The sequence below is a fragment of the Oncorhynchus mykiss genome, chromosome 15, assembly GCF_057628025.1.
Source record: "Oncorhynchus mykiss isolate SJ-2025 chromosome 15, ASM5762802v1, whole genome shotgun sequence".
In the NCBI taxonomy this organism is placed as follows: Eukaryota; Metazoa; Chordata; class Actinopteri; order Salmoniformes; family Salmonidae; genus Oncorhynchus; species Oncorhynchus mykiss.
The window spans coordinates 35,356,563-35,368,704 of NC_143036.1; the positions used below are offsets into that span (position 1 = coordinate 35,356,563).

Consider the following 12,142-nt stretch of genomic DNA (forward strand, 5'->3'; position numbering starts at 1 on the left):
AAAAATGTCCAGGTCAAGCTGTTGACCCTGTTAGATTGAAGGAGATCCTTTGTATGACACCCATGTCATGAAGACTGCTCTTCCCTCCAGAGTCCATTGCTCCAAAGGACCATGGGACGTCTCATTGGCCTTCATACCATGATGCATTTGGCTGATCCAGAGCGGTAGACCCTTAAATGCTTTCAGCAAGTACATCAAATAATAACAAGTATGTTGGATTTCAGTAGTTGGTGCTTTCAGCAAGCACACCTAAAAATCATTCCAGTAACTGCATTCTGCACGTAGAACGAAAAAGATACTATACCATGGATAAAATGCAATAGACGGTATTTTTTACACTGATACAACATAGAGCAGATTATATTTTAATGCTCAAATAGAGATTACCATTGAAAAAGTTAGCACCTTTAGCACAATGTCCACAATGGTAACACAGTTCAAAATAGGCAAAAGAAAGAAGAGTGGGGGGGCGGGTGGATGGATCACGTTAACCATTTCCAATGTGATATCACAGGGAGAAAGGGAATAAGGAGAATCACAGATCATGCCTTTCCGCCCTGGAGATTATACAAAACACACAATGCGACTGTATTTCCAACCTGATGGCGGAAAAACTGTTAAAACAAATGTTTGCCATGCTGAACCTGCCTCGACAGCCAAACAAACAAGAAGGAGAGAGGGAAAAGAAAAGCGGGGGAAGGAATCACATGCCTAAATCACCATATACTTCACAGCATCCTCCCTCCCTGCTAGAGCGTGAATCCCCTAAACATGATAAGATTGTCAAAAAACATCATCCTTTGACTGTTGCACACGCAGAACACAGGAGCTTATGTTCAAATGTGACGTCTATCCTTTTCATGTGACTGACGGGGGAAGACGAGAAAAGTAAACATACATCTTGCCCCCTTTACATATCTTCTATCACTCCGACATCTTCCAACCTGACCTGGCCATTACTCTGCTGTATATTTACTCTGATCTCAGGGTCCCTCAAAGCCTCACTAAGTTCAGTATTGAATGTCAAGTGTCTCCAGTATTTCTATCTCATCAGAGTGCGAATTACACCATCACATTTGGGGGGGGGGTTCTATTCAGTGCATGAACTTACGTAATTTGATAAAAATGAATTACCTTTTAATGTGTCATGAATACGACCAGTCATATATTTTAATCTGATAGCCAAACAAATCACTTCACAAAGTTCACCTGTGCATGTTCGTCCACTCCAAAATTATTCCATCAAATAAACTGCATGTACACTCGCTCCATTTGATGAATGGAAATAGACATCTGTTTACAAAACACCAGAAAATGTGCATAATGACATTCAGTGGTTGCCATTGATAAGGCCTACATTCATTGATGTTGTTGATTGTTGACGAATTTACCTTTTTTGTAGACTGAAAAGTCGGCACACCTGAAATGGGTCTGAATCTGTCCTGGAAAAAACAGGATGGTCACTCTAACACACATGGTGAACTTACTAGACCAGGCTACAATGTGTATTACCATGAACTTCAAATAGGCCTACCAATAGCCAGTGATGTAGTGGTAAAAAAAAATAGGTGGGTAAACACCTAAAGTCATACTCCCTATACTTTTAATGCATTTTTCTAAAAAGGGTGGGTTAACAGCGTTTACTTGCATTTACCCTCCACTAGGCCTACACCACTGCCGGTAGCCTACCCTCTCAACCGAGACAATTTTTCACACATGAACACACAGAGAACAGGTAGCCTACATTCAATATAATACAGAACATGTTTCACACCCTAGTTCATGAGTTGTCCATATTCACAAGTTAATGCTTGGTGTCTTCACAGATCATGTGACATAAAACACTACCTTTCTTTCCTTACATTAATGACAGTGTTATTTGTAATTATTAAGCATTTAACAATTTAATTTGAATATTTAACTTAAATCCGGTATGAACCATGGATCTTTGAGATCTTGGAAAATGCACTGTAAGTGTAACTATGCCTATGTAAAAAATGTCGCTGTGAAAACAGTTCTCATGGGCACACAAATAATGTAGGCCTATGCCATTGCAAAATTGAATGCTTCTAACCGAAAGTTACCCACTTTTAACAGAAAGACACCTTATAGTCAGTCTATCACAGTGCCATATCTTATGTCACCAAAGCCCCATACACCACCCACCACTGCGATCTGTATGCTCTCGTTGTCTAGCCCTTGCTACATATTTGTCGCCAGACCCACTGGCTCCAGGTCATCCACAAGTCTTTGCTAGGTAAAGCTCCACCTTATCTCAGCTTACTGGTTACCATAGCAGCACCCACACAGAGCACGCGCTCCAGCAGATATATTTCACTGCTCACCCCCAAAGCCAATTCCTAATTCGGCTGCCTTTCCATACAGTTCTCTGCTGCCAATGACTGGAACAAATTGCAAAAATCACTGAAGTTGGAGACTTATATCTCCCTCAATAACTTTAAACATCAGCTATCCGAGCAGCTAACCGATCGCTGCAGCTGTACACAGCCCATCTCTAAATTGCCCATCCAATCTATCTACCTCATCTCCATATTGTTTTTATTTACTTTTTTGCTCTTTTGCACACCAGTATCTCTACTTGCACATCATCATCTGCAAATCTATCACTCCACTCCAGTGTTAATTTGCTAAATTGTAATTACTTCGCCACTATGGCCTATTTATTGCCTTACATCTTGGCCAGGTCGCAGTTGTAAATGAGAACTTGTTCTCAACTGGCCTACCTGGTTAAATACAGGTGAAATAAAAAATATTAATAAATAAAAAAAACTGTTATTAACATATAGCCTACTTGTTGGATGGATTGGATGTGCATTGGTGTCTAGCTGTAGGTTATCCAGGAAAGAAAACAAATATTGATAGAAAATAATAGAGCAGATTAAACTACTTCTGGCCACGGGTGGCATGGAGAACACCTGAAAAACAAAGCAATTAGTGCTCTAAACAGCTGACTGACAAAAGCAAACAATAATTAATCAACAGATAAATCGAATGCATTGGAATAAAGGCATAAGCTATTTTTATCAAGGATGCATGGCAAACAAATTACGGAAATTAGGAAGTATGAAGGAAAATCTATGCATAAAGGAGCTCAACTGAGGCCAAAATTCAGCACCTCTGTGTGGATAGCGCCGCCACATAGAAATAAATAGTTGAACCATGACAGAGAGGTGGGGGTGTATGCTATATTTTAATATTTACCACTGTAAAACATATTTCCCACTATATTTTAAGAAAACAGAGAATGGTTAAAATAGCAATATTTAAAATCACCCCCTCTCCCCCAAAGATTGACTTTTGATTCATTTAGGGAGCTAACCTCTCATTCAAGGGAACTGAGCACCACCTGGCTCCCCCTTAATTCACAACTTGACTTCAGGTACATTAATGCACCTTTAAGTGAACCCTCTTTCTAAGGGGGGTGCTACTACCCAGGTCATTTGTACATTTGAACCCTCTAGCAGAAAAAGGGGGCATCGAGCAGCAGCGCCTTAACACTCAACTTGTCCCATCTCTATTATCATGTCTCCACCGATCCCCTACTTGGACTGCACAGCTTATGTGACATACAAGTAAAATGCCTAGATATCAGCCGTTTTGACATGTTCTAATGATACCATTTTGTCGTTAGGTATAATAAGGACGGCCTTGCCGAACATGGACCGCGAGGTGAAGGAGCAGTACCAGGTGCTTATCCAGGCCAAGGATATGGGAGGTCAGCTGGGAGGTCTGGCCGGGACCACCACCATCAACATCACCCTCAGCGACGTCAACGACAACCCACCAAGGTTCTCCAAAAGTAAGAGAGAGAGAGGAAGAGATTCAAATAGGGGCCTGTTTGCACACACCACTCGAGGGAAGGAGGGAGTTGTTATTCTGTTGGTGTTGGTGTGTACGAAGTTTGCTTTACATTTTTACATTTCGGTTTCATATTCATAATATCGGTTTTAATATTGCCATTTCATATCATGATTGAATAATTGATTATAATACTGATGCCCAAAGGACATGTGTCTATGTTCTTTATATTTTTTCACTATATATTATTTATTTTATAGCTTAGTACCTTGCCACATACAATTAAACATACTTAGAAATGTACCTTCCATTAATTAGTTCTTCATTATTTAAAGGGAAATTATCTATTTTCAGTTGCAGTGTTATTTAACTCAAGACAGAGTCAGCATGGGAGCTGATGCCTGTAATAACATTTCTGGAATTAAGTATATACTTTAAGATTCCAAACAAGTCATTTAAATTAAATAGTTAATCAGTGCACAAGTAAGAAACTGGAGGCAGGCCAAACATGCGGATTGTGTTATTGTGGAAGATTTTGTATTTTTTTCATTTATTGATCCATGAAAATCTAAAGTCTGCATGTTTGAACAACATGGATCAATTCAACAAGTTTAAAAATGCATATTTATGAATAAAGCCTATAAGCATACATACATACATACATACATACATACATACAGTTGAAGTCAGAAGTTTACATACACCTTAGCCAAATACATTTAAACTCAGTTTTTCACAATTCCTGACATTTAATCCTAGTAACAATTCCCTATCTTAGGTCAGGTAGGATCAACACTTTCTTTTAACGTGAAATGTCAGAATAATAGTGCAGGGAATGATTTATTTCAGCTTTTATTTCTTTCATCCCATTCCCAGTGGGTCAGAAGTTTACATACACTCAATTAGTATTTGGTAGCATTGCCTTTAAATCGTTTAACATGGGTCAAAGGTTTCAGGTAGCCTTCCACACGCTTCCCACAATAAGTTGGGTGAATGTTGGCCCATTCCTCCTGACAGAGCTGGTGTAACTGAGTCAGGAATGTAAGGCCTCCTTGCTCGCACACGCTTTTTCAGTTCTGCCCACACATTTTCTATGGAATTGAGGTCAGGACTTTGTGATGGCTTCTCCAATACCTTGACTTTGTTGTCCTTAAGCAATTTTTCCAGAACTTTGGAAGAATGCTTGGAGTCATTGTCCATTTGGAAGACCCATTTGCGACTAAGCTTTAACTTCCTGACTGATGTCTTGAGATGTTGCTTCAATATATCCACATAATGTTCCTGCCTCATGATGCCATTTATTTTGTGTGTGCACCAGTCCCTCCTGCAGCAAAGCAGCACCACAACATGATGCTGCCACTCCCGTGCTTCACGGTTGGGATGGTGTTATTTGGCTTGCAAGCCTCCCCCTTTTTCCTCTAAACATAATGAGGGTCATTATGGCCAAACAGTTCTATTTTTGTTTCATCAGACAAGAGGACATTTCTCCAAAAAGTACGATCTTTGTCCCCATGTGGCCATAATGACCATCGTTATGTTCGGAGGAAAGTGGCCATCACAAAGCCCTGACCTCAATCCTATAGAAAATTTGTGGGCGAACAAGTAGGCCTACAAACCTGACTCCGTTACACTAGCTCTGTCAGGAGTAATGTGCCAAAATTCACCAAACTTATTGTGGGAAGCTTGTGGAAGGCTACCTGAAATGTTTGACCCATGTTAAACAATTTCAAGGCAATGCTACCATATACTAATTGAGTGTATGTAAACTTCTGACCCACTGGGATGTGATGAAAGAAATGAAAGCTGAAATAAATCATTCTCTCTACGATTATTCTGACATTTCAATTCTCAAAATAAAGTGGTGATCCTAACTGACCTAAGACAGGGAATTGTTACTAGGATTAAATGTCAGGAATTGTGAAAAACTGAGTTTAAATGTATTTGGCTAAGGTGTATTTAAACTTCCGACTTCAACTGCATCTGTCTATATAAGGCCATGAGGTCGAAGGAATTATCCGTAGAGCTCCGGGACAGGATTTTGTCGATGCACATATCTGGGGAACGATACCAAAACAATTCTGCAGCATTGAAGGTTCCCAACAACACGGTGGTCTCCATCATTCTTAAATGGAAGAAGTTTGGAACCACCACGACTCTTCCTAGTGCTGGCCGCAGAGGTAAACTGAGCAATCGGGGGAGAAGGGCCTTCATCAGGGAGGTGACCAAGAACCCGATGGTCACTCTGACAGAGCTCCCGATTTCCTCTGTGGAGATTTGCCTTTCAGATTACAACCATCTCAACAGCACTCCACTGATCAGGCATACATGGTAAAGTGGCCAGACGGAAGTCTGCTTGGATTTTAAAAGGCATATGACAGCCCACTCGGGGGAATTTCATCTAAAGGACGGGAGGAAACCTGGCTCAATCACTTTGGTGAAGCATGGTGGGTGCTGCATCATGCTGTGGGGATGTTTTTCAGCAGCAGGGACTGGGAGACTAGTCAGGATCGAGGGAAAAATGAACAGGGCAAAGTACAGAGAGATCCTTGATGACCTGCTCCAGAGCACTCAGACTGGGGTGAAGGCTCACCTTGCAAAAGGACAATAACCCTAAGAACATGACCAAGACAATGCAGGAGTGGCTTCGGGACAAGTCTCTGAATGTTCTTGAGCGTCCCAGCCAGAGCCCAGACTTGAACCTGATCGAACATCTCTGGAGAGACCTGAAATTAGCTACAGCGCTCCCTATCCAACCTGACAGAGCATGAGAGCATCTGCAGATAAGAATGGGAGAAATCCCCCAAATACAGGTGTGCCAAGCTTTTAGCGTCTTACCCAAGAATACTCAAGGCTGTAATCCCTTCCAAAAGTTCTTCAAGAAAGTACTAAGTAAAGGGTCTGAATACTTTCTAAATAAACAGATTTTGCTTTGTCATTATGGGGTATTGTGTGTAAATTGATAATCAAAAACAATACAATGCCCAAAAAATTTAATTAAACGGAAAGTGGTGTGTGCATATGCATTCACCCCCTTTGCTTTGACGCTCCTAAATAAGATCTGGTGCAACAAATTACCTTCAGAAGTCATATAATTAGTTACATAAAGTCCACCTGTGTGCAATCTAAGTGTCACATGATCTGTCAATGGTCTCAGTATATATGCCCCTGTTCTGAAAGGCCCCAGAGTCTGTAACACCACTAAGCAAGGGGCACCGTCATGCAAGCGGCACCATGAAGACCAAGGAGCTCTCCAAACAGGTCAGGGACAAAGTTGTGAAGTACAGATTAGGGTTGGGTTATAAATAAATATCAGAAACTTTGAACATTCCACGGAGCACAAATCCATTTTTTTATGTAAGAATATGGAACCACAACAAACCTGCCAAGAGAGGGCCGCCCATTACAAACTCACAGACCAGGAAAGGAGGGCATTAATCAGAGAGGCAACAAAGAGACCAAAGATAACCCTGAAAGAGCTACAAAGCTCCATAGCAGAGACTGAGTTTCTGTCCAGAGGTCCACTTTATAAAGCCATTTACTCCACCGAGCTGGGCTTTACGGAAGAGTGGCCAGAAAAATAAGCAAACATGTTTGGTGTTTGGAGCAAACCCAACACCCCTCATCACCCCGAGAACAGCATCCCCCACAGTGAAGCATGGTGGTGGCAGCATCATGCTGTGGGGATGCTTTTCATCGACAGGGACTGGGAAACTTGTCAGAATTGAAGGAATGATGGATGACACTAAATACATGGAAATTCTTGAGGGAAACCTGTTTCAGTCTTCAAGAGATTAAAGACTCGGAAGGAGGTTCAACTTCCAGCAGGACAATGACCCTAAGCATTCTGCTGAAGCAAAGCTCGGGTGGTTTAACCTCTCTGGTGCAGGTGTTCCGCTAGCGAACCACCTCAACAACATCCGGTGAAATTGCAGAACGCCAAATTCAAAACAGAGAAATAGTAAAAATTAACATTCATAAAAATACAAGTGTTATACATCGGCTTAAAGATTAACTTCTTGTTAATCCAACCGCTCTGTCAGATTTCAAGGCGGCTTTACGGTGAAAGCCATACCATGTGATTATCTGAAAAATGTCAAGGGGGTGAATACTTTCGCAAGCCACTGTATATTTTTAAGTCAAGGGATCTGAATATTTTCCAAATGCACTGTATCTTTCACTCTAGTATCCCTGCACATTCTGAATATGATGTTGGAACTTACCCTGTATATAGCTTCTTACTTTCTTGTGTTCTTATTTCTACTTGTGTGTTTTTATATTTGATACTGCTGCTGTCTCAGTCGTTCTACGCTCTCTCTTTATCTTTCTTACTCTCTCTCTCTCTCTCTCTCTCTCTACAGTACCTCTCTATCTACGGTACCTCTCTTTCTAAATTTCTCTTAATCTTGCTCTCTATCTTTGTCTCTCTCTCTCTCACTCTCCCTTGCTGCTTTGCACAAATAATGACAATGCCAATTAGCATATGCAGTTGCCCTGTTGCTCACTTCCAAACCATTTCAGGACACACTGAAAAAAAGCCCAATACAATGCCAGAAGTTGAAAATGAACTAGACTAGATTAATCTCTTTATTTGTTTTTGTCTGTAAGGTTTCTTTCACCTGAGAGTCCCCGAGTCCTCTGCAGTGGGTTTTGCTGTGGGAAGGATAAAAGCTCATGACTTGGACATCGGGAAGAACGCAGAAGTAGAGTACAACGTCGTACCGGGGGACGGCGACAACATGTTTGACATCCTCACCAGTGAACACAATCAGGAAGGAATCATTATTCTCAAAAGGGTAAGCGTCTTCATCGGTCACGTGGTATCTGGATGCACTTTATATTGGAGTACGGGCTCTCACAGTAGTAATGGCTGGAATAGAATGATTGGAACAATGTCATACACACAATTGTTGTCACGTTCGTCGTAGTGAGAAGACCAAGGCGCAGCGTGATGTGAATACATTATACTTTTAATAAAGATAGACACTAAACAAACTATACTAAATAACAAAACGACCGTGAAGCTATCATACAAAGTGCAGACACAGGCAACTAAACATAGACAATAACCCACGAAATACCCAAAGAAGATGGCTGCCTAAATATGGTTCCCAATCAGAGACAACGATAAACACCTGCATCTAATTGTGAACCAGTCTAGGCAACCATAGACATATGTAAACACCTAGATGGTAGCAACCCCATAAACCTACAAAAACCCCTAGACAGTACAAAAACACATACATCACCCATGTCACACCCTGACCTAACCAAAACAACAAAGAATACTCAGGTCAGGGTGTGACAGTACCCCCCCCAGAAAGGTGCGGACTCCGACTGCGAAACCTAATCTAAAAGGGGAGGGCCGAGTGGGCCTTTTTCACGGCGGCGGCTGGGGTGCAGGACGTGGACCCCGCTCTACCCTCTCAGTGGGCCCCGGACTGAAGATCATCGTAGAGGGCGTCACCGGACTGAGGAGCGGCTCTGGCAGCTCCTGACAGGAGGGAGATTCCAGCATCGCCGGCGTGACAGGCGACATCGGCAGCTCCTGGCTGGCTGACGGCTCTGGTGTCTCCTGGCTGGCTGACGGCTCTGGCTGGCTGACTGCTCTGGCGGCTCCTGGCTGGCTGACAGCTCTGGCGGCTCCAGACAGGAGGGAGACTCTGGCGGATCCGGACTGCGACCCGTCGTGGTAGGTTCCGGACTGCGACCCGTCGTGGTAGGTTCCGGACTACGACCCGTCGTGGTAGACTCCGGACTGCGACCCGTCGTGGTAGGTTCCGGACTGCGGCCCGTCGTGGTAGGTTCCGGACTGCGGCCCGTCGTGGTAGGTTCCGGACTGCGGCCCGTCGTAGGAGGTTCCAGTCTGCGGCCCGTCGTAGGAGGTTCCGGTCTGCAGCCCATCGTGGGAGATTCCGATCTGCGGCCCGTCGTGGGAGGTTCCGGTCTGCGGCCCGTCGTGGGAGGTTCCGGTCTGCGGCCCGTCGTGGGAGGTTCCGGTCTGCGGCCCGTCGTGGGAGGTTCCGGTCTGCGGCCCGTCGTGGGAGGTTCCGGTCTGCGGCCCGTCGTGGGAGGTTCAGGTTTGCGGCCCGTCGTAGGAGGTTCCGCTCTGCGGCCCGTCGTAGGACGCTCTGGACTGGGGACTGTAGCCGGACGCTCTGGACTGGGGACTGTAGCCGGACGCTCTGGACTGGGGACTGTAGCCGGACGCTCTGGACTGGGTACTGTTGCCGGACGCTCTGGACTGCCGAGGCGCACTATAGGCCTGGTGCCGGGACTGGTGGTACTGGGCCCGAGGACACGCACCTCAGGGCGAGTGCGGGGAGGAGGAACAGGGCGTACTGGACCCTGGAGGCGCACTGATGGCCTGGTGCGTGGTGTTGGCACTGGTGGTACCGGGCTGGAGACACGCACCTCAGGGCGAGTGCGGGGATGAGGAACAGGGCGTACAGGACTCTGGAGACGCACAGGAAGCCTGGTGCATGGTGTTGGCACTGGTGGTACTGGGCTGGGGACACGCACCTCAGGGCGAGTGCGGGGAGCAGACACAGGATTTACTGGGATGTGGAGGCGTACTGGAGGTCTGGAGTGTAAAGCTGACACAACCCGTCCTGGCAGGATGCTCATTCTAGCCTGACCAATGCGAGGAGCTGGAATATAGCGCACCGGGCTAGAAATGCGCACAGGAGACACCGTGCGCATCTCTGCATAACACAGTGCCTGACCAGTTACCCGCTCCCCACGGTAAGCACGAGGAGTTGGCTCAGGTCTCCTACCTGACTTTGCCAATGTCCTCCAATGTCCTCCTCCCCAAAACATTTCTTGGGGCTGCCTCTCGGGCTTCCGTGCTAGCCGTGTACACTTATATCTTCGCCGCTCCTCCATTCTCCTGTATCCCTCGCACTGTTCCAAAGAATCCCATGCAGGCTCTGGCACTCTCCCTGGATCGACCGACCAACTCTCAATCTCCTCCCAGGTTGTTACCCATTCGTCCTTCTCCCGGGTCCATTTCTCCATTTAGCGCTGTTCCTCCCAATCACGCTGCTTGGTCCTTTTATGGTGGGTTACTATGTCACGTTCGTCGTAGTGAGAAGACGAAGGCGCAGCGTGATGTGAATACATTATACTTTTAATAAAGATAGACACTAAAACTATACTAAATAACAAAATTAACGTGAAGCTATCATACAAAGTGCAGACACAGGCAACTAGACATAGACAATAACCCACGAAATACCCAAAGAAGATGGCTGCCTAAATATGGTTCCCAATCAGAGACAACGATGAACACCTGCCTCTAATTGAGAAACAATCTATGCAACCATAGACATATATAAACACCTAGATGGTAAACAACCCCATAAACCTACAAAAACCCATAGACAGTAAAAAAAACACATACATCACCCATGTCACACCCTGACCTAACCAAAACAATCAAGAAAACAAAGAATACTCAGGTCAGGGCGTGACAATTGTCCATATTGATATCGTACCATTCATTCCATTTCAGCTATTATTATGAGCTGTCCTCTTCTCACCAGCCTCCACTGCTTCAGTTGCATAAGCTTTTTAGTATCAGGCCTCTATGGCATGGGTCTCCAACCCTGTTCGTGGAGAGCTATCCTATAGGTTTTCGCTCCAACCCCAGTTGTAACTAACCTGGTTAAGCATATCAATCTGCTAATTATTAGAATCAAATGGGCTAGATAAGGGTCAGAGTGAAAACCTACAGGACGATAGATCTCCAGGAAGAGGGTTGGAGAGCCCTGCTCTAGGGGATTGGCTATACAGTCTACCCACATAATGCCTTTATTAGGACATTGTTAAGGACAATATCATGGATTAATGGTCCCATATGTTTTCATGAGGTCAGCAATACTGCTGACTAGTCATTTGAAGCTTTGTAGAAATGGTACCAGGTGTTTGGCTAAGATGTTCATATAGTACTATTATTGTAAAGTTGTTTTGTCGTTGCTGTGAATTAAATCTAAACATGTATATATATATGCCCATTAGTCTGTATTGGTAAATGGAACCTATATGACTAGTTTAAAAAAAAATAAAAAATTACAGACTAATGTGTAGCCTGTTCTGTCTGAAATGGCACCGTAATCCTTATATATTGGGCCCTGATTAAAAATAGTGTATTCTGTTGGGGATATGGTGCCATTAGGGAAACAGACTCACAGATTCATTTCTACAGTATTTGCTGGTAGTTTATTGCTGTGGTGTTGTTCATTACTGTACGGACAGTTGCTCTGAGATTAAATCTTAAGTGCCACTGCTATAAATATTCTCAACCTGCCATGGAAAGATTCATGTA

General features: G+C 44.1%; 1 protein-coding gene across 1 annotated transcript in view; it reads left to right on the forward strand.

The window, feature by feature from the left end:
- Positions 1-12,142, forward strand: part of LOC110490017 (cadherin-12) — a 200,358-nt gene that overhangs the window by 137,149 nt on the left and 51,067 nt on the right. The window contains exons 5-6 of the mRNA XM_021563093.3: positions 3,653-3,820; positions 8,425-8,612. Coding sequence (XP_021418768.2) covers positions 3,653-3,820; positions 8,425-8,612 — 356 coding nt within the window. The remainder of the gene's footprint in view (positions 1-3,652; positions 3,821-8,424; positions 8,613-12,142) is intronic.